The 27,076-nt window shown below is 45.0% G+C and overlaps 1 protein-coding gene across 1 annotated transcript in view; it reads right to left on the reverse strand.

The window, feature by feature from the left end:
• Positions 1–27,076, reverse strand: part of fbxl17 (F-box and leucine-rich repeat protein 17) — a 267,205-nt gene that overhangs the window by 158,269 nt on the left and 81,860 nt on the right. Inside the window, exons 7-8 of the mRNA XM_083784988.1 lie at positions 26,547–26,654; positions 7,673–7,803 (exon numbers count right to left, since the gene is read on the reverse strand). Coding sequence (XP_083641114.1) covers positions 7,673–7,803; positions 26,547–26,654 — 239 coding nt within the window. The remainder of the gene's footprint in view (positions 1–7,672; positions 7,804–26,546; positions 26,655–27,076) is intronic.

The following is a 27,076-nucleotide window of genomic DNA, read 5'->3' on the forward strand; positions in this document are numbered from 1 at the left end:
AGATATCAGCCGGTGAACTCGTCAACAGAGAGAATCTCAATACCACCAGACTATTTTGTGTAAGATTTATGACGGTGAGCAGTTTTGTTTTCACAAGTCATCAACCGAACAATATAAGTCAATTTCAGACTCCAATTCAGACTCATGTTCATTGTGGGATACTACAATACCACTGAAGGACTACAGTTACAAAACAAAAACAAAACACTATACCTGCACATGCTGCATGCCGACTGCTCACGTCGTCCAACCAGATTGACCCTGCACTCACACCAGAGGCGAAAACAAGTGATAGAGCAGCCAGCACCCTGCAGTCATTCATTTCCAATGATTGCTGGTTCACACTGAGCTACACATCAGGCAAGACAGCAATATAAATACATGAATAAACGCCACTTGGTGAGATATAAATGAGCAGCGACAGAGACGAGTAAGGTCCAATCAGAGGGCAGATGTTTTCACCCCTTAGAACCTCTGGAGATGACCGTCTGCACGGCTGCTGGCACGATAGCGGCCTGGAGCTCACACTGGAGGAGCTCTCACACTGGAGCTCACACACTGGAGCTCACACACTGGAGCTCTCACACTGGAGCTCACACACTGGAGCTCACACACTGGAGCTCACACACTGGAGCTCACACACTGGAGCTCACACACTGGAGCTCTCACACTGGAGCTCACACACTGGAGCTCACACTGGAGGAGCTCTCACACTGGAGCTCTCACACTGGAGCTCTCGCACTGGATCTCACACACTGGAGCTCTCACAATGGAACTCACACTGGAGCTCACACACTGGAGCTCACACTGGAGGAGCTCTCACACTGGAGCTCACACACTGGAGCTCACACACTGGAGCTCTCACAATGGAGCGCTCACACTGGAGCTCACACTGGAGCTCACACTGGATCTCTCGCACTGGAACTCACACACTGGAGCTCACACACTGGAGTTCTCACTGGAGCTCACACACTGGAACTCACACACTGGAGCTCACACACTGGAGTTCTCACTGGAGCTCACACACTGGATCTCACACACTGGAGCTCTCACACTGGAGCTCTCACACTGGATCTCTCACTGGAGCTCACACTGGAGCTCTCACTGGAGCTCACACTGGAGCTCTCACTGGAGCTCACACTGGAGCTCACACACTGGATCTCTCACACTGGAGCTCTCACACTGGATGTCTCACACTGGATCTCACACACTGGAGCTCTCACTGGAGCTCTCACACTGGAGTTCTCACTGGAGCTCACACTGCAGGAGATCAATTCACCTATTATTTGGAAATTTTGAATAGCCCTGACTATTACAATCAGAACTCTTGTGAAAATGACATGAATAGAATACATTCATGTAAAATGAAGAGATTAAAGTGGTGTTTGTCAAACACTCTCTTTCCCTGTAACTGTATCTCAACTGCTCTGCTGCCTTTGGTGACTCAATTTATCTTGTGGGATCAATAAAAGGTCTCATCTAATCTAATCTTAACACATCTCACAACATACACGTGAAGACTGCCATCAAACAATGAAAATCAGAAATTATGATACAGATAATATTGTAAGTGAAAGCCGTGGTGCTGCAGGGCCATAGCCACGGTGCTGCAGGGCCATAGCCGTGGTGCTCCAGCTGCATGGCTTCACTGTGTGTCTCCTCACAGGGTTTCCTCTGTCACCGATACTTATCAAGGTACTGGAGTCTGACGCTGCCATTACTCAAAATTAATAACCGTGTCCGGCATGTTTATCATAGCACGCTTTTACAGCCAACCTGCCAGAAATAATCATCTCACTGTCAAAGAATGGGACAGAGTGAGAGAGAGAGAGAGAGAGAGAGAGAGAGAGAGAGAGGGGAAGGGAGAAAGAGGCGATAAAAAGGACATACTGTACAGATTGAAGAGAGAGAGAAGCAAGGAACAGACAGACCCTGCAAATATTCAACAGAGAGAGATGAGAGACAGTAGAGAAGGAAGGGACAGAGATAACACTGTTGGCCATGTAAGACTGCGTTAAGGCTGCATTTCAGATTATCCTAATCCTACACGGCGGTCAATGGCTCCATGCAATGTCATCGATCCAGAAGCAGACTTCAATATGAGAAGAAGATCTCATATCAGACTAAAATGCATTATGTGATCCAGTGGACACTTCTACAGGCATGGTTAGTTCTGCCAGCTGGCTGTGATGGCGTAATATTCTTTGATCCGAAGAAGGCACGTCCAAAGGGTCGGTTTTGGGGGGAGAATGATGGAGTGTTCAAGAAAAGAAAGAGGGAAATAATACTCAGGGAAAAAGTCAGGGAAGGGCCTGCGGACATCGCTCATCTTGTTTGATTTCAATAAGAGATGACAAAGAATGTATAACAGCCAATTTGAGGCTGTGATTTGTGATGCTCATAAGTCAAGGAGATATGCAGAGAGAAAGAGTATGGAAAGAGAGTGAGATAAGCAGAGTGAGAGAACAGAGCGAAAATTGATTCCCTTGTTCAGATTCTAAAAATGTCTTCTACATCCTGACAGTTTTCTGAAAAAGCTATGTTTCTATGTCAGTTGTTCTTCGATTTTTCAAAAATAGCGAGTAGCGCGCTACGAGCTTGTAGATTTTCTATTTTTGTGAGAGAGAGAGAGAGAGAGAGAGAGAGAGAGAGAGAGAGAGAGAGAGAGTTGGGTGATCAGAGTCTTCATTCAGAAGCAGGCCATTCTGTCCTTTTGGCATTGAACAGTAGACCAACTTTGGCTGCTGACGCTTCTAGTGATGTTAAATGCTCTTGAGCAGAGGATATGTCTTCAGCAATCAGTATGAGGTCATCCGTGTAGTCAAGGTCAGTCAGCCACTTCTGACTTTGACGACCAGATATTCTGCCGATTGTGAGACCTCTGGAGGAGATGGTATCCATCGCTTGCTTAAGGACATAGCCAACGACAATGACAAAGAGAAAAGGAGCAAGTGTGTCACCCTGAAGGATGCCTGTGGTTGTCTGGAATTCCGTTGTTGGTCCATTAATGCTCTGCACAAAGCAGGGTTCTCATACATCACTGCTATTGCTTTCACCGTTTCTTCTGGTATTCCATAGTTGAGCAGTATATGCATCATAGCTTTCCTGTTCACACTATCGAATGCTTTGCAAAAATCGACATACATGGAGGTTGTCTCCATAATATGGAGCTATAGGTGAAACCCTTCATTACACCCACTGTTACCCAAACATATGTCCAGACGCACACAGATAGGCACGAAACGAGCACACGCACGACAATTTAACAGGACCGCGCCCACTTGCATCAACGCCCCCCAAATTCTTTGCGTGTCCAAAGAAAAATCGCCCCCCTCTCATTGTCTCCACCAGGCCGAAGGCATGTGGGGAGAGTATGTTTTGCACTCCGTCCGTCCGTGTGTGTGTGTGTGTGTCCGTGTGTGTGTGTGTCCGTGAACAGCTAATCTCGGCCACCGTTAACCCGGTCCATGCCATATTTTGCACACACACTCCCTGGATGCCAACCATGAACCTCTGCCCCAAACTTTCCAGAACGGCCTGTTATAGCGCCACCAGGAGGCCGCTTTGTGCAAAACAAGTTTTTCAATGCCATATTTTGCACACACACTCCCTGGATGCCAACCATGAACCTCTGCCCCAAACTTTCCAGAACGGCCTGTTATAGCGCCACCAGGAGGCCGCTTTGTGCAAAACACGTTTTTGCACAGTACACCTACAGATTTTGTCCAAACATCACGCAAATTGGTACACAGTCTCTCTAGAGCCATTCAACGAAACGGGTCTTTCAGATTTATCAGACTCCATCCTGATTGGTTAAGATTGGCTTCCAAAGTTCACAGGAGTGCTCAGTTTCAAACAAAATGCTGCAAATCATGAACACATCGCGTGATTTCCGTGAAATTGTGCACCCACATTCCCACTAGGCCGAGGATGAAATGCCACATGAACAATTTCAACTCAGCCTCAAGGTGGCGCTATAACTGGCCGAAAAGTGTTTTTACCTCTAACTGCACGGATCTGTGGATAACCTGGTGGAGACCTGTGCCCGGAAGGGCACTTTTTCTAGTTATAAATGAATTACCAAGTCGCTTCTAAAGCAGCAAGTTAGTTTGAAGCCGCAGCTTCCACAAGATGACAAGAAGAGACAGAAAGCCACGCCACTCATCGTTCACACTCAAGTTAGCCACTTTGCTGTGGAGGGCAAGAGGCGCTCGCTTGCCATCTGTATTCTGTAAGAACACCATCCAAGTTATCCTCTACCATCATCCCTGGAGATGACATGAATGACAATGGCTGACACACAACTCACCTAGATCATCACCACTATCTCTCCCCCAGAAAATGACAGTGACCGAAAAAGTGAGCATCCCACTGTCACAATCATGTTTAGCTAACCGGGACAGCAGGAAGTCCATGTGTTGGGGTCATCATCACTTCCTGGAACTGTCCGCTGGGTTTTTAATGTGTCCTGATGCTGTTCTGTGTTTTCTGCCATTTACTAAGGAAGATGGTGAGAGGAGAGGACACAATAATGACCAGAGTACTTTACCACACACTGTGCTCTATCTCTTTGATGGCCCCTTGTCAGGGACTAAATTGATCCTGGAAATAATGGATCATTTCCAACCTTTTTAACCGTTCACACACCATCACCCGAACAAACATTATTATGATCATACACTCAGCCAAGCTTCGTATTTCCAGTATTAGTAGAGTGTAATGTGATGGGTCATGCACTTCTGGCCGAGAACAAGCTGTGAAAGTGTGTGTGTTCACACCGGACGTGAAGCACATTTTCAGCATGCTTCACTCGCATGGGCGTATTTGCATTACTCACACAAAATGTTTCAATCAAGTTGATTTATTTCAACGTCATTATTCATATGTCAAGTACATCAAATATTTCAGGTCATGTGCGTCTATTTGCACCTTTGCATTGGCTTTGTATGTAACCGTGCCATGAGAACATGTTGTTAACACGGCTTCGGAGAATATGAGAGAGAGCATACAATACATTTAATCTAATGCTATACTACTGATCCGCTCAACCTTTGACCTCACTGGATCAAACAAACCATCTCTCTTGACCTTTCTGTGTGTGTGTGTCTCTCTCTCCATATCTCAGAGAGTGTATTGTAACAGAATAAGTCTGACCATACCACACAACCATAATCTCATTGTCAAACAGTCTCTCTCTCTCTCTCTCTCTCTCTCTCTAAGCAGCTTACGGCTGTGGGACCGGCCACTCTCATTGGCACAGAGAGTCCTTCAGCAGTCAGTCACTGTAAAACTCCTCAGTGTTAATTTAACTCTGAGGAGTCAAGGAGGCGTTTTCTTTTCACGGTGGGGAAACCATGCCGTCTTCTAAGTGTTGATAGTATAGTGAAGTGAGATGCAGAAAAAGGTCAGCTGGGCTCGAGAACCGAACCATGGACTCTCCACCAGGCCGATAGAATCCCAGAACGATGGCTTAAAGTGGTTAACGGTCAGGTGAGGTGAGATGACATAACTAAATAATAATTTTGCCCAAAAAATCTGAAATTTCAGTAGATTCTCTGTGGCCTGGGGTTTTTCTGAATAATTCACTCAAACAACATTTGAGAGCTCATTGCAGCTCAAAAAGCTTCTTAACACACTCCAAACCACAGAAAATCCACTGAATGTTCAAAGTTCAGGTTGTTTTGGTGTAATTGAGATCCTAAAACATAAAATAAAAATAAATGAAAATGAATGTGATGAAATCTTTAAGGCGCGTAGTCGCGTACCATATATATTGTATCTACCATTATTATATTACCAGCTCCGTGGCCTTGTGGTTAGAGTGTCCGCCCTGAGACTGGGAGGTCGGGGGTTCAATCCCCGACCGTGTCATACCAAAGACTGTAAAAATGGGACCCAATGTCTCCCTGTTTGACACTCATCCCTGCGACATACTAGCGTCATGTCCAGGGGGGGTGTACTTGTACATCAAGCTGCCTCACGCTACAGAAACAGGAGATAGGCTCCTGCCCTATGGGCCTCATGGCTCGGCAAGGCTACTTACTTATATATTATATGGTGCGTGCCTTAACCACTCAGTCATCGGCACCCCCTGGATCTCCACTTTGTGTTTCCTGACCAATCACACATGACGTCACATCGGTGTCATGTTCAGCTGGTTGCATTCCTACTGCGAAGGAATGCATGGTGTTCCTTTTCTGTGCAATTACATCACTTAGTTGTGACCTCGCCGAAGATTAGTTTCCGCGAGAAGTATGCTGCAGCCTTTAGTCAGGACAAGACAGCTGGGTCCCTAGAGGCCATTAGATCAGTCAGTGTCAACAGAAGGGCATTCATCAGGACAGGGAATGAATGGGGCAGACTACACACTATAGTGTGTGTGTGTGTGTGTGTGTGTGTGTGTGTGTGTGTGTGTGTGTGTGTGTGTGTGTGTGTGTGTGTGTGTGTGTGTGTGTGTGTGTGTGTGTGTGTGTGTGTGTGTGTGTGTGTGGGTGTGTGTGTTTGTGTTTGTGTGCGTGTGCCCGCGCACTTGCGCTGGGGATTGTCTGTTATTTGCTGGTTTCATTAACCTCCACCACCAATCGCATGCACATCCCTGGCAGGAACTAGCATGTGCACATACACACACCTACCTGTATCTTAAATCCCCACTAGAGAGAGGTAGACAAATCCGTTCAGACACTCATACACCTCACCCCAGTTCACCCCCCATCCCCCACACGCCCAAACCCGTAGCGGTAAATATCATTATGGAATCAATGCACGCTCAATCCATCAGAGGCTGTGTGTCCGTGTCCGTGTCCGCGCGCGCGTGTGTGTGTGTGTGTGTGTGTGTGTGTGTGTGTGTGTGTGTGTGTGTGTGTGTCTGTGTGTGTTGAAGGGAAGAAGTTGATAACACCATGTGCTCCACAGAGGATTTAGCCAAACTCCCATGTTTTTTTGATTGGAGGGATGTGGGGTGTCATTACCATAACCTTCCCACCACATGGCTGCTGTAAACTCAATAACACATCAGTGATCGTGCGCACGCACACGCACACACACACACACACACACACACACACACACACACACACACACACACACACACACACACACACACACACACACAGAGAGGAGTTGGCTGCTGCATCCTTTGTTGCTATGCAGCATGATAAATTCAATATTGTGTTAACACTCTTAAGCCAGTGTGGGAGCACAGTCGGCAGGGAAGCCACAGCCACACGGCTATAAATCAATAGATTAAATAGAAACGTATGAATAAAACACAAGACGATAAATAAAAGAAGACACCGCTTTACTCTGGCCTTCATACACGGGTCCTCTAGAGGGCTCCCCCTTATGCCGTATGCATCTGAGAGACACAGACACTGACACGCGGGGAGACGATGGAGGGGGGAAAGAGAGAGAAGGAAAGACCGAGACGGGAAGCGAAAGAAAGTGTGAGAAAGAGTGATAGAAGAGAGTTTGTGTGGACTGTCCAACTATAAGCAATCATTGAATGTCAATCATTCATATGATGGCTGCATGTGTGTATACAGTCAGTTAGATGGAAAGAAAACTTCTGCTTTGGCCACGAGGTGCGTGCGTGCGATTTACAATGTTTCTAGAGGTCGCAATGAGAATGTACGTGCATGTGAGTCAATGTGTGCGTGCATGTGTAAAGTCCTACCTGTCATTGATGCTCCAGTTGAGGCAGAGGTTGAGGGAACTAAGGTTATGACACTTCCTCACCACCTCCATCACCGTCTCGTTGTTCAGCTCCGAGATGTGCCGTAGATCCAGAATACTCAGGTTACGGAGCTGTCAGAGCAAAAAACATACACGCACACACATTATAGAGACCCACCGACACTGGATTTATGGGGCTGGGGCCGTACCGGTTAGGGAGTAAAAAGGTCTGATATTGATGTATCGCCCATACATGAAGGTTCCAATCTGCTGCCGAGACAATAACACCTTGAATGTGCCGGAATTTTTCAAAATAAAGGCGCTATAGTGCCAAGCAGATTAGGCGATTTCACTCTGAAAAGCCCCGCCTTCCATTAACCCCCAAAACCAGGAGGCATAATCTTCCGTTACTACCCCGCGATATCACATCTAATGTCTCTCTAGAACCGTTTATATTCCAAATGGGATGCTTGGTTAAGTCAGCAAGGACAGAACATCGGCGTTTTGATCAAAAACATGGAGAGCGACGTAGATTTAGAGAGAAGAGACCGTTTAGTCGGGCCGTAAACAAGGAAGTGAACGGCAGTGCGTACGCGACCAACATGTCTAGGATCGCTGAAGAAGGCTTGGCCACATGAACAAACAGGAACATGTCTAGGATCGCTGAAGAAGGCTTGGCCACATGAACAAACAGGAACATGTCCAGGATTGCTGAAGAAGGCTTGGCCACATGAACAAACAGGAACATGCATTACAGTGATCCCGTTTTATATCATTATAAAGGACCTAAAGTAATCTATACTGTAGGTGTTAAACAAATATATGGGGAAATGAACTGGAGCAGGAAACAGGTATTCCACCTTCTGAAAACTGGGATTACAGTAATGCACATACAGAGCCAATGGAGACATTAACATCCTGTATCTATGGGACCAGTACTGGTTGAGGACAGGCGTTGCAAATGGTGATCATTTGCCCTTCCAAAACATGCTCTCCATTACAGCTCAAAAGGTAAAAATGTTGGCATTCTCACAGGGGATCGGGACCCAGGTTTAAAACCCGGGTAGGACATTGATTGCAGCTTTAACCTAAAATGTCTCACTTACATGGTCTGGAAAAGATGGTTAATTTGTTGCGCTAGACCAGGGGTCTGCAACAGGCGTGGCTCCCTGTAGCATTAAAAGTAGCAATAAATTATCTTTCATTTATGGTTTCTGTAGGAGGCCAAACGTGACAAGCATTCTTAATATTTATTCTACACATTTTTAAAATTGGAAAACTTAACTAAACTAAAATTTGCGTCATAGCATGCGACACACTCAGTGCCGTGCCAGCCAGGTGTCTATTATAAACAAACCGGTGGGTGTGTGAGGCTGCTGCCTGCTACGCTATGGCTTCTACAGGGAGAGAAATAAAGATAGCCGACGAAAAACAGAGGATTTAACAGTTCGTGGACAGAGGCTTTTGCCTTCACAGCCAATGCAGATTGACTGCCTGTATGTTTAATCTGCAGTGAGAAGCTATCAAACAACAAAAAAAGTAATGTTGAACGACATTTCCAGGGAAAGCATTCTAAATTCTGCTAGTTTCGTTGCAACCCGGGAGATAATAAAGCTTGGCAAGCTGCATTATAATGCGTAATTTTCTTTGCGGCTCCAGATAGATTTTGAATTTATTTTTGGTCGAAAATGGCTCTTTCAACATCTTGGGTTGCAGACCCCTGCGCTAGACAATCTGCTGTGCTAGACAATGTGATTATGAACCAATAAATATGTATATTTGTTCCAGCTTGCAATACTTCCAGATTGTGGACATTTAAAATCAAACCTGTGTGAAGTGAGGGGCGCTCTTATCATATTTTTACCCTGACATACATACCCAACCGAATCGATCGCATTAATGTAAAACTAACATTAAATTCTCTTTATTGTTAATGGGATTTAATGTTTGTGTTAGGGAAAAAACAAAGATTAATTTATCTTGGCTCAATGGCGTTTTTAAAACAAACATTGAACTAAAAACAAACATTAAATCTGTATATAGGAGGGACTAGCGCCTCTCAAAAAGAAAATTTCCAAAAGCATGGCTGTATGGAGAGGGATCTCCATACACATCCAGAATGGCTCAAGTATTACAAAGGCACACACACACACACACACACACACACACACACACACACAGGGAGATGAAGGATAATAGAGGCGTGATATTGAGGCCAGTCGCCAGGGAGGTGCGGTGGTAAATGTCACGGCCCAGGCTAAACAGAAAACAAGCTTAAGATTGGTGTTAAGATCACAGAGTGCTACTGTGTCTGCTCCATAGGCATGACATCAGTTGTCCCGATACCATTCTTTTCAGACCGAGTACGAGTACTTCATTTTTAGTACTCGCCAATACAGAGTACCGATACGAGTACTTTTATTTTGGTTTAGTAACCACTTATTTTACCCCTTTTTCTCTAATTTAATTTAATTGTTATGCCTTGTACTTGTAATGTCCAATTACCACAATAATAATAGCCTGAAATTACAAAATGTTCTTTATTTTGCTTTTAGCAATAAAACGTTTTGTTATAACTAGTGTCAATTGAATGTTTTGGTACTCGGGTCAGAGTATCGGGGCCGGTTCCGAGTACGAGTACTTGAGGGTGGTATCGGCCCGAGGAACCGATACCAGTATCAGGACAACTCTAATGACATCATACATACTGTACCAGTCACATGACAGAGGGTGGCTGAGAGGCTCACCGTGTGTTCAGAAAACACACACACACACACACACACACACACACACACAAACACCCTTATCTGTTCCCACGCGCAGATGCACGCAGACAGTCAGTGGCAGGAAGGCTTAATGCTACAGTGTAGCATGAATTGTTTACCTTCAGTGGAGTGTAGCAGCTACACTCCACTGAAGGTAAACAATTCATTTCTTTACGGTGTTGTGTGGCTGTCTGCTGTGTGTGCTGCTGTCTTCTCTACACAGAGTGTTGTGTGGCTGCCTGCTGTGTGTGCTGCTGTCTTCTCTACACAGAGTGTTGTGTGGCTGTCTGCTGTGTGTGCTGCTGTCTTCTCTCCACAGAGTGTTGTGTGGCTGTCTGCTGTGTGTGCTGCTGTCTTCTCTCTCCACAGAGTGTTGTGTGGCTGTCTGCTGCGTGTGCTGCTGTCTTCTCTCTACACAGAGTGTTGTGTGGCTGTCTGCTGTGTGTGCTGCTGTCTTCTCTCTACACAGAGTGTTGTGTGGCTGTCTGCTGTGTGTGCTGCTGTCTTCTCTCTACACAGTGTTGTGTGGCTGCCTGCTGTGTGTGCTGCTGTCTTCTCTCTACACAGAGTGTTGTGTGGCTGCCTGCTGTGTGTGCTGCTGTCTTCTCTCTCCACAGAGTGTTGTGTGGCTGTCTGCTGTGTGTGCTGCTGTCTTCTCTACACAGAGTGTTGTGTGGCTGCCTGCTGTGTGTGCTGCTGTCTTCTCTCTACACAGAGTGTTGTGTGGCTGCCTGCTGTGTGTGCTGCTGCCTTCTCTCTACACAGAGTGTTGTGTGGCTGCCTGCTGTGTGTGCTGCTGTCTTCTCTCTCCACAGAGTGTTGTGTGGCTGCACGCTGCGTGTGCTGCTGTCTTCTCTCCACAGTGTTGTGTGGCTGTCTGCTGTGTGTGCTGCTGTCTTCTCTACACAGAGTGTTGTGTGGCTGTCTGCTGTGTGTGCTGCTGTCTTCTCTCTACACAGAGTGTTGTGTGGCTGCACGCTGCGTGTGCTGCTGTCTTCTCTCCACAGTGTTGTGTGGCTGTCTGCTGCGTGTGCTGCTGTCTTCTCTCTACACAGAGTGTTGTGTGGCTGTCTGCTGTGTGTGCTGCTGTCTTCTCTACACAGAGTGTTGTGTGGCTGTCTGCTGCGTGTGCTGCTGTCTTCTCTCCACAGAGTGTTGTGTGGCTGTCTGCTGTGTGTACACACACACACGCCCCTGTGGCCAGTACTGGATCGAAGTGCTAAAATATTTATGGACAATGTAGCTGATCTGTGTGTGTGTGTGTGTGTGTGTGTGTGTGTGTGTGTGTGTGTGTGTGTGGCAGCATTGTTTGCAAAGCAAAGGCTTTGCCAAAATAGAATCGGGATTTAAGTGACCCTCTTCACATTGTGTGAAACCACAAATGACCTACACTACAACCGTGTATACACACGCACACACACACACACACACACACACACACACACACACACACACACACACACACACACACACACACACACACACACACACACACACACACACACACACACACACACACCATGTATTCAAACTCAAATTTATATGGTTAATCAGTCCGTAAAATGTGATTTTAGAAGAAAAAAAGCCCCTGCTTCAAAAGTGAATTTGGTCTCAAAATATAGGCTACCAAAACACGCTTATCTTTGCCCAAATCCAATTTCCACTTCAGCCAATTGCAAGCAATCCATTGATGTGGCTGGCTAATGAGAAAACAGGCCAGCATCCCTGTGCTGCGATTGGCTGTAATTGTAGCTGGGTCAGGGAAACGAGGAAGAATTAGCATAGCATCTGCAGAGAAATTGGTAGGTGGTGATGGGGGAGCAGAGTCACGGCTCAGCCAGTAACTTGGTTATTCTGTCTGTGAAAAACCACAACAGCAAAATATTCCATCGTTTGGCAGTTATCTGTCAGAAGAACCCCCACACGGCCCCACCCACACCCAAAGAAGAAAATAAAATCCCTGAAGAAGAAAAGTGGAAGAAAATGTGTTATTTTCAGTGGTGGAAAAAGTATTCACTTTTTCTACAGTAAACAGTATCAATTAACAGTATCAATACTGCAATGTAGAAATACTCTAAAAAGTCCAGAATTCAAAATTTACTTGAGTAAATATATAAAAGTATTGGCATCAAAATGTAATTACAGCACCAAAAGTAGAAAGTATTCATTATGCAGAATGTCCCATTTCACGAGTTTTCAAATGTATAAATATTTTTGAAAATAACTGATGTACAAGCTGAAAGCTCACAATACGTAGCATTGAGGATGCGTTGTGAGCTAGCTTGTAGATCGGCTATTTTCAAATTGCCGAAATGTATGTAGGGTTGAAGTGGTTAATGTATGTTCTGTAATCTAAATCTACAAAGTAACTAGTAACTAAAGATTTACAGTAAGGATCTAGTGGAGTAGAAGTAAAAGTACTGAAAACTGGAAATACCCCAGTGAAGTAAAAAAAAAAGAAAAGCTCAAATTTGTACAATACTCAAGTACATGTACAGTACTTTAGTTACTTTCCCCCACTGGTTATTTTGGTAATTAGTTACACCTACTGACGGGCTCTGGTGCCTCTGTTTGTTTTCCCAATGCTGATGGATTATGATTGATCGATTTTATAACAGGTAGAAGGTTCTTTACCCCAAGGCTTATTCATCATTTCCACTCATAGTAAAGCTTATTTTCTATCCATCCATCTCCTTGATCCGAGGAACAACACAGCAGACAAGAGGGATAAGGGGAGAAACAAAACAAAATCAGGAAGGGAAGAGCAGCAAGGCAGGGAGGGAGACAGCGAGTGAGAAGGAAAACAGATATACAGAGAGAGAAGAATGGAGACCGGGAGAGGAAAATCGACAGAGAAAAGGTAGTGTGTGTCAGAGAGAGAAAGAAAGAACCGAAGAAGTTAAAGTGAGAGAGCGAGAGAGAGAGGTATTCTAGGGGGATTTGGTGAGATTGTTGGCACAACTTGGCAGGTTGCGTCTCTCCCTGGCTGAGGACCGCAGCCAGGCAGAGTTTGTCTCCTTTTCCTCTGAGCTGGCAGCAGTTACAGCTGGATAATTATTCAACCCGTTAATAAAAACACCCAAACCTGCAAAACACAGCTGCTCTGGGGCCAGCACTCAGTCCCACGCGCACACACACACACACACACACACACACACACACACACACACACACACACACACACACACTCTCTTATTTGCGCGCGCACACACACAGACACACACACACACACGCTTTTCCTCACCCCGTTGTTCCACTTCATAACAACCCCAAAAAGATTTGGCAACTGCCTACAGTGATTTTTATTCTCTCAAAGAGAAATTTATATTATATTATTGCAGTACTAATAGAGATGATTGAAAAATTAAGCAGTTTCATGAGACCAAACACATCTGAAATCAAATGAAAACCTTAACCTTTTAAAACATAACATGTTTGTGCTTAATCCTAGATATAATCTCTAGTCTACACTCCTACTGTGTTTAAGGAATTCATGATTTGTGTAACATCATTTCTAGATGTTCTAGCCTAGATTTCAATTTCAGATTCTGTCACAATGAGACAGATATACAGTACTATAAAACCATGACAGGGAATAAAAAGTAAAAAATCCTGCATTCGAACCACTCTTTTTCAGAACTGTGATCCAAATTGGATACGAATGTTCATTTATGAACCAAGTCTAAATCAAAGAAAATGAAATATAATGCTATCATACCTCAGCCAAGAGGATAAGAGATATGCTATATCACTTATGACACGCATGAGCTGTATAAACAAACATTGTCCCCGTCTGAGATCCGACTCTAGTGCCATTTCTCTGTATTAATGAGGGGGGAGGAGGATAGTCGTTGGCACAGAGTGACTTGGCTCCCACCTGCCAAAATTAGAACCCTCTCTGAAACAGGAAATGAGCGCTCAAGTCAGAGGTCAAATGCAAAACGTCACTTTAAATTAGAAGAAAAATAAACGTCCATTTCAAAGGTATGCTCTCCTTCAGCCAAGCATGGGCCAGAGTTCAATATTTGTGGAAAGGTTGATTTGACATTTTATTACATTAGTACATGTCAGAGTTTGGCACGGTGTGTGTGTGTGTGTGTGTGTGTGTGTGTGTGTGTGTTCTGTCAGAGCATAGCGCTGTAAGTAACTACAGCCATTACTGCATATATTTACACAACGTCAAGCATCAAGATGCCAAGCAGGAAGTTAAGCCAGAGCTGAACCCATGCAGAGGATATGATGTCATGTTTAGAGCGCTGGCACAGCGTGGCTGGGATGGACTGTCATCGTCAACGCGTCCCGCTGAGCCAAGCAGGTGAGATGCTGGTCAGGGCGGACAGAGCTGCCATTGTTGCTGTGCTTTATATAGCGTAGCAACATGCAACATGTTTGATTTGGGAAATATGATTCACATTTTTCCCCCATTACTGCATGGTAATCCATACGCGACGAAATCCTCAGTTACTCTGAGAGCGTACAAATGTAATGTTACATTTGTTCCCCTCACTGAGTTCAATTAACACTGACAATTTTACACTGTAGCGACTTAAATCCTGAGTGTTACATTTAGTCTTGAGAGTGACTCTTATTTTGGGGGTTATGACTCCCGGATCACAAAGCAAAGAACAAATCGAACCTCTCTCCGGTTAGTCTAATAAAAGAATAATAGTAATACTAAGAACATTAACTATTTTTTTCCTAAGTCCATATATATACGGACGTCGACACTAGGTGGCGTCATATCCCAGGTCCGTATATACGTACCCCAACGTATACTCCGTCTATGTAATGGTTGAGGCCTACGGAAGCTTTTAACATTGGTCCGGTTCCTATAGCAACGCCCCACCGTTCCAACTATGGGATTGCAAATATAATCTCAGTGCAAACCAGTTGAAAGGAGGATTTTCAAACCTCTATAAATCGGACTCCAGGAGAGCTGTCCTTCGTGGATGTTCTGCCATCCACATTTCGGATTTAATTTGTGCCTTTGTACCGCAACGCTCCCGCCATGTAAAAGCTTCTGACAAAAGGTAAACAGTGTGTGCTTGTTCCAATGCTGCTAGAGTGTGTGTAGCGAGTGTGTGGGGGGAGGGGGGAGTGGGGGGGGGGAAATTCCGTCTTTTAAAACACTAGCATGTCTGAAGTAAAATTCACATTTAGAATTTTTTACAGATTTCAAATTTCTGAGCTGATAGAATGGTGATGGATGATGATGGTCATGGAAGGGGAACCTTCTGAAAACTTCATGGGCAAAGATAATCAACTTCAAAATCTAAAAAGAAAAACGGTCAAAATGACCTCTCAGACATGCTAGTGTCAAAGTGAACGCGTATGCTGGCACTAGGAACTGGGGTGTATGCTAACAGCTAGCGGTAGAGATAGAGTTAATATATCCGACTTGTGTAGTATACCTTTCTAGATACTCGATGATATAAACAGTTAAAAAGAAAATGGTAGAAATAGCAGCAACAGGATTAGGTGGGGAAGGCAAGTCTTAAGAGACGGGTTTTGGGGGCGGCTTTATAAGAAAAGAAGGGTGGGGGGGGGGGGAGCTTTGATGTGGTTCCATAGAGAGGCGACGGCAACTGAGAAAGCCCTGCTCACCCGAGGTACTATGGCGCTTTGGTCCTCCTGAGGGTTTCTACAATGACCTTAGGGAGCCCTGCTCACCCGAGGTACTATGGCGCTTTGGTCCTCCTGGGGGTTTCTACAATGACCTTAGGGAGCCCTGCTCACCCGAGGTACTATGGCGCTATGGTCCTCCTGGGGGTTTCTACAATGACCTTAGGGAGCCCTGCTCACCCGAGGTACTATGGCGCTTTGGTCCTCCTGGGGGTTTCTACAATGACCTTAGGGAGCCCTGCTCACCCGAGGTACTATGGCGCTATGGTCCTCCTGGGGATTTCTACTATGACCTTAGGGAGCCCTGCTCACCCGAGGTACTATGACGCTATGGTCCTCCTGGGGGTTTCTACAATGACCTTAGGGAGCCCTGCTCACCCGAGGTACTATGGCGCTATGGTCCTCCTGGGGATTTCTACTATGACCTTAGGGAGCCCTGCTCACCCGAGGTACTATGACGCTATGGTCCTCCTGGGGGTTTCTACAATGACCTTAGGGAGCCCTGCTCACCCGAGGTACTATGGCGCTTTGGTCCTCCTGGGGGTTTCTACAATGACCTTAGGGAGCGGGAGGGGACGTAATGGAATCCTTTAAGTTCCATATTTAAAAGATGGTTACTCGACAACCAAATCTGTGAAGGCATAGTCTAATAGTCTAGTCACTAGACTCTAGGGCACACTTGACCTGGATTACTTGAAAGCAATACTGCATTTTATGCACAAATTACTTTTACAATTAAGGTATTTAGCAGACGTTCTTAATCCAGAGCGATTTACATTAAGCAAGAACAAAAAGCATGGCAGTACATCATAAAAAAGTAGCTATCATGAACATGCGTAAGCTAAGAACTTAACAGTGGAATTTCTATATAATGAAACTATGCATATATACTTTAAAGTGCTATGTCTAGTGCTGTCTACATAAAATGCTATACGTTTTCAGACTACGGTGGAAGATTGGATATCACTTGGACCTGGTCTCCTCCCCATCACACAAAGGGTTAATTATGATAACATTGCACATCACATATTAATATCTGTTATATTGTTATATATCTTTAGAATTCCAGAGTCCTGCTTTGACCCTAACAGACTGAATTCTGCTTAAATATTGTGTTAATATTTGCTTCTTCTTACTCTCTTCCGAGGAGGGGAGGAAGCGAGGACAGATTCAACGACTGTGACACAGACGCAGAGAAGGCTTCCTTGACTCAAATGCACCGATACTTAAGTTACAAATCTATATGGCCCTATAAAAACACTGCTAAACCATATAGATGCACTTTACACCTTTGTACATTCAGTGTATCACTCAAAATCCCCATACATGGGAAAAGCCCAGGTCTCGTGACATCATCAGGGATGGAGATCCCTGATGTCATCAATATTGGCCAGCAACTCTACATCTGACCCTTGGATCTCCCTTAGATATAGGTTAGAACCTGTTCTGACATTCCATTATGTTGATCCTTCCCCATCCATCCTTCCTCTTCGATGTCTCCCTTTTGACTGATACCTGTCCATTAAACTCTAGACGGGCCCGCCCCAAAGTTATTAATGCAGCTGCGCCTGGAGATAGGAGTATTGGGTGCATACAAGAATCTCAAATCATCTCACACACACACACACACACACACACACACACACACACACACACACACACACACACACACACACACACACACACACACACACACACACACACACACACACACACACACACACACACACACACACACACACACACACACACACACACACACACACACACCATATTTGTCTCCATATCTGAACATACCAGACACATCCCGAGTCAGACAGGAGAAAGCTGTGTCGAGACAATCCCTCCGGGATGAGCCTAAAATCGCACACACAGACAGACATACAGACATACAGCCAGACGGATGAATATTTGAAGAGGGCATGGTGCGAACGAGAGGAAAGGGCATTGGTCTGACATCACAGATACACTGTAAGCATCAGTCACAGGCCACTGGTCTGATCCCCCTGCACGCACGCACGCACGCACGCACGCACGCATGCACGCACGCACGTTCATGTGTTTAGGTCTGCGTGCGTGCGTGTCTTTAAATTCCCTTTATCATCTGTCTTCTGGGCATCTACTGTCTATCACCTATTTCCTCCCCGTCACCACCCCTGTCCTCTCTCCCCTCTCTCTCTCCACCCCCACTTCTCTGTCTATCTCTCCTTCTAATCCTGCATGTGTGTTGGTGTTGATAACAAACTCAGTGGCATGGAACGGCTAGAGGAGACAGAGAGTGCTGTCTTCTCCTCGGTGCACTAAGCCCGATGACCACATACATACATGCGCCAGGAGAAGACAGATGGAAACCTTGTACTATTTTGTGTCTCACACAAAAGACAAAAGTAGTGAAAAAAGCTGATCTACAAGCTCGCAATGCATGGTGATGCTTCACATTGTGAGCTTGTAGATCTGCTATTTTCAGATCAAGATCTTTTTTCTATTCGCCAGGCTGAAAGTGGTTAAGTCTGCCCGTGTATTACCAAGAGCTTGTGACAAATAATAACCACAACAGATCAATTGGAAGACGGGTTCTTTTTTTCCCCCATCTCCAGAAAAGTAACGGTGGGTTTTGGACAACAGTGACGATATATTGTGTATAGTGTTCATGTCCCGCACACACACACTCTAGTACAACCCCTCCTGTCAGGTTAAACCTCTCACTCGCTGACTCTGTCTGGGTTTAACCACTTAAACCCCAGCATCCGTAACTCTCGCAGAAAATAGCAGATCGACAAGCTCGTGGGTCGGCTATTTTCAGCTGAGGTATTTAATGTATTTAATGCGAGAACAGAAATGTCACTAGTACAGTTCCACAATGTATGGGCAACATACCGTTGCTGTCGGGCAGAAACCTCCTATTAGGCCGTATTGTGAGGTCCCTTTTCGTTCAGTTCCGCTCCCACGGAAATGGGACTACACAATTTTTTCTCCATAAAAGAGATTTATAGGTAGAAAGTCCAAATAAAAAAAGTTCTACTCGTGCCCTCCTGCAGTTTTTTTATAATCCGTGATCGAAGACGGGACTATTTCTTACAAGGCGTAATAATATGTGCAAGGGGAGTGGTGTGGTTTTGGTCACGTGGACCAATCGCGTAGCCGCTTTATTCCCTTGAGTATGCGCGTGACGTCATCGTATGCGGAAGAACTTTTTGTTGTCCATAGCAACCTAGCATCTCACTGTTGCGACGCTGTTTTCATTCACTCTAAACTGGGAAAATGGGAAAGAGCTGTTGTGCGATTGACTGTACAAACAGATTAAAAAAGAACTCTGAGCTATCCTTTTACAGACTGCCGAAATGTAAAGAAAAAAGAAGTAAATGTATCGCTGCACTTCGCCGATGTAGTCATGTTTCAGGGCTACTGGAATCCATGGATTTGCGGGTGCCACTTTCACTTTGTGTCAGGTATGTTGCTTTTTTTGTAAAACCATACGTTCAATGTAAAAGGGCCTTTTCACACAATGTCCCGTTTTAAACGAACCTAACGGAGTTCTCTTCTTGTGGACCAAGAAGTGGATTAACATAGTCCGTTCCCCTGAAAGAGATCTGGTCAGGAGTAATTACTCATCAACATGTTACGTGAGTCCGTGGAAAGACTTGATGTTAATGTTCTTATTGATCAACACACCCTGCAGTTACTGAATGTTAAAGGTCATTACACACTGGCGAATTAGCGACGCGATGCGAATAAGCGATCTGAAAATGCGAAATATTTGCCCGGCGAATTTATTCGCGTTTGCCTATGCAGTGTACACATCTATGCGACACGTATTGTGCGATTATAGCTCCTCTCCTCTCCTCCCTCCTCCTCTCCTCTCCTGTCCTCTCCTCCCCCTCCCGCTTTGGTCTATGGTTGTTATGGCGGGAGATGCAATGCATCACACGCAACAGATGAAATAATATCAGTCATATATGGCTACTCAGGGTAAATGCCAGGTGAAAGCAATCTCAGTTGTCGATGATAAGGTGATCACATACTGTATACTGCTTAGCCGACTTATTTTTTTAATTTTCAGCTAAAATGGGCCACTCAAGCTGCAAAGAAAAACAGTAATTTCTGATTTAAAAGAACTATAACAACCTATATGGACAACCTGGTCAATTGTTGGGTCGAAAGTCCAATATGGCCGCCCCAATATTAGCCCCTATTAGTTATAATGGGGGGTGAATAGGGCAATTTTTTTAACAGAGATATTTCCACGAAACTTCACAGGTTGATCAATAATATGAATACGAACATTTTTTGCATTGAAAGTTTCCATGAAATCCAATATGGCCGCCACAATATTAGCACGCAGAAAATAGGTTTGGCTTGAACTTCTGAACCAGATGAGCTAGAAACGCAAACTTGGTATCTATTTCATGGTTTCTGACCATGAGATACTCAATGGAATACCTATTTTTATAATTGGGTGTGTCAATGAAAGTCATGAACATAGTCAGCACCATAAGCAATTTCCGATACTTATAGCAGCCCATTAAATTGCAGCAGGGCTATGGCAGGAGAAAGCACACAAACTACCAGTGTTCCATGCATTGACGGGTTGTGACACTGTGTCAAGCATGTTGGCCACGGGAAAAAGACTGTATGAATTATGGGCTTCTGAGCTTATACACATGCCCTGTTGATATTCATTTGTGAGGTAGAAGGAAGCTTCTGGCCAATTCCAAAGATTGAATTCTGGATCATAAAAGAATACTGATTTGACACCGAGATCACCCATATCAGACAATCATACAAGTGATGGCGGCCATCTTGAATATTCAATGACAATTTTCAATTATGCAAAAGACACTTACCAAGTACTATATATGGTAAATGAGTCTGAAATATCTTATTATATCCATCATTCATAAGAAAACAGTTGTTGCTGGTGGCCATTTTGAAAAATGGCTGCCATGGTCCCACCATAAAAAATAGACCAATCAAATCAATTGTTTTGTCAAGTACAGCTGTGTCAAGACATATGTGCTGTGTGCACATGATGTGCAGCATTGGCTGTTAAAACTCAAAGGTCTAGGAGGCAGAAACCTTGGCTCATTTTACCTTAGTGATGGCCCACTTTACCTGAGACCACCCTACATACAGACCAAAGTTTGGCGGAGCCCGTTGCTCGCTGTTGCCGTTGCGTGCTGTTAGCACACGCACACCCATGTGCCATGTCCACGCACCACGCACGCACACGCGAGCACACACACATCCAACAGAGTTGTAGGAGGGGAGGTGTGCAACAGTGTGTGCTGCTGCGCTATCCCGACCTGCGTAGCCGGACTGGCTGCTGCTCTGTTGCACACCCATGTGCCATGTCCACGGCACGCACGCACACACACGCGAGCGCACACACACCCAACAGAGTTGTAGGAGGGGAGGTGTGCAACAGTGTGTGCTGCTGCGCTATCCCGACCTGCGTAGCCGGACCGACGGCTGCTCTGTTGACATCTACTGTACGGTACGCCGCTGTTTATACACAGCAACAAGTTTGGGCTGCATTCTGATTGGTCAGAGGTGCTGCAATTCGCCTGCGAATGTCTGCAAAATTCGACACCAGAGCGAACAAATAAAGAGCGAAAACTGTCGCATTTTCACACATTCGCCACTGATGTGGAAGCTTGCATTGACTTCAATTGGTTTAAAAAAAATGCGAATTATTCGCACGAATAAATCGCCAGTGTGTAATGACCTTAAGTCGGGGGGGGGGCGGCGGGGGGGAGGGGTTATCAGTCTGGCACAGAGGGCACAGAGATGATGTATTTTTCTGTGCTCCAGTCAGGGCGAATAGATAGGGAGCCTGTACTATAGGCAGAGGCTACAGCGACCCCAGACAGCACAGGGGAGGTGGCAGACGGTGAATAAGGAGTGTGTGAATGTGGGTGTAGTTGGAGACCTGGATGTTAACCTTTGTGTCCGATTTCTCTAGACTGACGTACACGCTGTTTGATATACCGTCTCATTGGTGTTGGTGGTTTTGCTACAAGGGGAGGGAGGGTTGGTATGTTGCAAGCGGGACTCTAGTGACGAGTTGCAATTGTCCAGAGCCAATGGGTGGGGATGTACGGATCCCACCGAGTCGTCCGGATGTGTACCACATGTGAGTTTGGTTACCAAGTGAAACAGCTCCACTGTCATGGACTGGGCTGTTATATTTACTCATAAACACAGAGAGGGAGAGCGAGGGAGAGGGGGGGGATGAAGCATTACACATGTTCCAGTTCTGTCAAATTTAGAGAGCATTTATCAAGAGGTCCCAAGTTTCTTTGGAGAAAAAACGAAAGAAAAAAAAAAGAACAACAACGCCGCAGCCCAATTCATCTGCGAGGCCCAAATTAAGACCAGAAATGCCCAAAGTTGGGGAACATCAGAGGGAACGACGCAGAGCCATTACAGCCTCGAAAATATACCTCCTTTCATCTCTGACACTTTCTTCAACAACCTCTCCATTTGTTTTGGCTACGGGCCTCCTCTCTCTCTCGCGCACGCCCTCCCCCCTCCCTCCAGAGGGTGTCAAACTTTCGCAAACACTCCCATGAAAAAGGCATTCCGCGCTCCGCACCGTGCTTGGGGGCCAATGATGGGCTGATGTACAAAAAAATTGGGATTTGCGGGTAAGAGTTTGACAGGCGAGGCGAGTGGGGGGTGGGGTCGGTCGTCAGCGGGACATCTGAGAGTTGGGGGGGTGAAAGCTTTTTGGTGCTCGCAGTGCTGCTCTCAAACACTGGGCTCTCTGATAGCGCCGACCTTGGACTTAATCACTACCAGAAGACAAGAATACCACTTGACAGGAAGATGGAGAGAGAGAAACTAGGGAGGAGAGAGAGAGAGGTGGGGGGAGGAAGAGAGAGTCACTCAGTCAGGCATATGGTGAGAGACTAACAGAGAGAAGACAAAGATACAGAGGGAGAGAGAGAGATAGTGACCAAGAAGCAGAGAGACCAGAGAGTTACAGTATAAAGAGGTACTGACACTGTTGGAAGAGTTGGATAACGACTGTGGTTTTTGTCTGCTCATCATTCAAAGCCGGCCAAGACCAAAGCTCTACCGACGGAACCCAAGGAGGAAGTGCACAAAATAGGCTGTACTTTTTCTTTTAAATCATGTTTAACTTTGGCACAGTTCTGTGTGTAAGTGCACACACACACACACACACCCCAGGGGGGTCATGCTAAAGCTGGTTTAGTTTAGCCCTAAATGCATGCATGCGCACGCACACACACACCCTCAGTGGCTTGTCCCTTGACCTGACTCAAGGGTGCTCCCTTGACACTGTGTGAAGGGAAAGATTGATTTCATTCAGGTGCGTGCGCAGTTGCACGCACACACACACACACACACACACACACACAGCTAGGGGAGAGCAATGTGACACTGAGAGTATTGGGACACACACAGAGCTTTCCTCCCCAGACACTTTGTATCCATTACATGGCCCTGGGATGTGACCAGCCTCATCAATAAAACCATTAATAGTGTCAGGCTAGAAGGAAACTTAAACGTTCAATATGTAACCCAAACACCAGTAAAAGGTTAGACACAAGCAGCAAGCACAAGAGCGGCTGGAGACCCACTTCATTTCAAGTGACTAGAAATCGAAAAACAAGTTAACTAAAGTGTTTTTAAGTTGTCAAAGTTTATACAAGTTGCGGCACACAGGGGGTTGAGAAGAAGTGGTGTTTCTTTTTTCTTTTAAAATAATAATAAAAAGCATAATCTTTTCAGATTCTCTACAAACATACATTTTGAAATGTTCCACATTAACCCATCTACTGTATAAGCTCAATTGCCTTTTAGGAAAAAAGAATGTAAGTATTGAGTTTTGGTGAAAAATGTTCACCTATATAATGACAAAACCACAACAGGGATGCCAGGTTGAAAGTGTTTAAATACATAAGCAGACTGTGATACAGTATAATTATGAAACATGAGCTTTCACACGAGGTCTCAGCGGGACCAGGAACATCAGCCATGCATGAGCACTGCAGTAGTTTCACCACTGACTTCTACCACTGACTACCTCCATCAAATTCAGCACATCTTTAGCTGGCAGCCCACTTCATCAAAAACAAGATTTCAATTGATTTCCTTCTACCTAATTTTTATTAAAAAAAGGATACCAAAAATAATTATTGAAATGAGATCGAGGCGAGCGGTATGAAAAGAGAAGTTAATAACAGTAATGGATTTTTTTTTCTCTTCTCCACAGTGGCAAATGGCGTGGGGAGTTTAGGAAGATTGTCAGAAGATTGTCAAAGGAAAGTGCGCAGGAGAGATGAGAGGGCAGGATGGGGCGGATAGTGATAATCGAACAGGAGATGTGCGTGGGGGTCCACAGAGTCATAAGAAATGCAACGATACTAAAAGGCAGAACATGATTTTCCAGTTGACACTGGATGGGGACCGAGGGCGAGGGACCGATTCAAAGCATGAATGAAGGGAGAGGAATCAACTCCTGAACGAGATAATTACTGTCATAGATTAGGGGACAGTGAGAGTGGAATACATGAGAGAGAGAGAAAGAGAGAGAGAGAGAGAGAGAGAGAGAGAGAGAGAGAGAGAGAGAGAGAAGAGACAGAGAGACAGAGAGAGAGACAGAGACAGAGAGAGAGAAAGAGAGACAGACAGAGAGAGAGACAGAGAGAGAGACAGAGACAGAGAGAGACAGAGACAGAGAGAGAGAGAAAGAGAGACAGAGAGAGAGAGAAAGAGAGACAGAGAGAGAGACAGAGAGAGAGAGAGAGGAAGAAAGAGCAAACACAAAGATACGACGGGGACGGAGATGCCTAATTTAAATGTGTTTTTGTCTCTTAACAGAAGTTAACACGTGTTAAGTGGTTAGATGGGTGAGCCGTGTGAATTTTAAGAGCCTATTTATTTGAATAATGAATAAATCAATTGTGTTCCGGCTTGGATCGATGAAACAACGAAGTATAATGAAAACACATTTTTCTGTTATAAAGAAAGAATACAATGTCATCTATTTTTATACCATCATCAAAATCTTAGTGGTTTGGCAATTATTTGGGGTTGAGAAGCAGTGAAATAATGTTCAGCTGCTCGGTTTCTGAAAGGGTAAAAACAGCCCTGACTTCAGAGGAATCGGTGCAAATGTTTTCTGTGGTAATGACTTACTAATTTAGATTAATATCTTTTACACTATTAGCAAATTTCCTTGTGCAATAGTATAATCTTTATTTTTGATGGAATGTAAATTAAAATGTATTGATGAGATTATTTTCTTGAGTTTTGAAAATTTGCAACCTGAGAATTCAGTTATTTACAAACAATATTACCGTGCCTTTGCCCAAACCTTTGAAGTTCGCAGCGAACTTGTGATTTAAGAGATCTAAACACACCATCAAAACTTTTCCCGTGGTTATATTGCAATAAATAATAATAAGGTGTGCGGGTGTGCGTGCGTGTCCACCACAGATATGATAATGGTGTTATGACTGGCTAGGTTCATTACGGTCTGTCTACAACGGCGTGGCCAAGGTCAACACAGACTGCAGAGATGATGGGGCCCAAATTAATCAGCTGTTTAATCTAATAATGCACTGCTGCATCACAGCCCCTCAGTCCTATTAATACTACTGTAATTGCATTTGAGACGAAGGGTCACACACACACACACACACCCACACACACACACACACACACACACACACCTGTTCCGCAAACATGTAGGGATACACACACACAGACACTAAAATGAAGGCTGTGTGAATTGACGGTGTATTAGGGGGAGCCAACTGTGTGTGCGTGTGCATGTGCCTCAGCTTGCGCTTGAGTGGACAGATGTGCATGCACATGTACAGCACAGCACGTACTGTATGCGTCTGTGTGTGTGTGTGTGTGTGTGTGTGTGTGTGTGTGTGTGTGTGTGTGTGTGTTGAGGGGGGTACAACTTTAACCACTGTACCCCTCTCATTAACATGGTAATATCCAAACAGCAGGGTGTCATCTGAACAGCCTCGTAGAATTAGGGATTCATCTCATTAGGCTTGCATGAGGTTTAAAAGTTAGCTCCCACTAACTTCCACGGCAACTATGAAAAAAAAGAAAACCCACCACACGGCAAGGCCTCGAGTTTACTTTTAGAAAGTGTATTTTTTTTTACCCCCTGTGGAAATGCTGCACGTCAGCAACAACAGGATGGAATGCTAGTACTCTGCATGTCGTTATAGCTGAAACAGCATTAGACAAAAACAAGGTCATGCAAACCCCTCCTCTTGACATTTACACTCGTAATAATTGGTGCAAAAAAGAACAAAAACAAAAAAAAATGTGTACGCAATAACTTTCTGTATCTGCTACAGAAAAGGGACGGTAATGCCGTTGTCAGGGGGGATAAACTCATGTAGTCTCAACCTTTAACTGCTCTGGAAACATGGATGATATTTACAAGCACATTAATGCTTAATGTCAGCCATGATGCGTGGAGTCACTCACCCCGGTCAGATGGATGACTCCCTGTGATGTCACGGGGCATCCCATGAAGCCCACAAACTGCAGCTCTGGACAATGCTCTGCGACAGCTCGCACAGACCTATCAGTCACCTGGAAGAGAGGAAGACTACCAGTTAACAAACTGCAGCTCTGGACAATGCTCTGCGACAGCTCGCTCAGACCCATCAGTCACATGGAAGAGAGGAAAAAAACTAAAGAACACTGTAAAAAACAATACATTTTAACATAGTTAACATGAGTGGATAATTGTCTCCACCAGGCCGAAGGCATGGGGGGAGAGTATGTTTTGCACTCCGTCCGTCCGTGTGTCCGTCCGTCCGTCCGTCCGTGTGTCCATGAGCAGCTAATCTCGGCCACCGTTTAGCTGCTAACACACACCGTTAACACACACTCCCTGGATGCCAACGATGAACCTCTGCCCCAGACTTTCCAGAACGGCCTGTTATAGCGCCACCAGGAGGCCGCTTTGTGCAAAACAAGTTTTTGCACAGTACACCTACAGATTTTGTCCA

This window comes from Protomyctophum parallelum, assembly GCF_964188405.1.
Source record: "Protomyctophum parallelum genome assembly, chromosome: 15".
Lineage (NCBI taxonomy): Eukaryota > Metazoa > Chordata > Actinopteri > Myctophiformes > Myctophidae > Protomyctophum > Protomyctophum parallelum.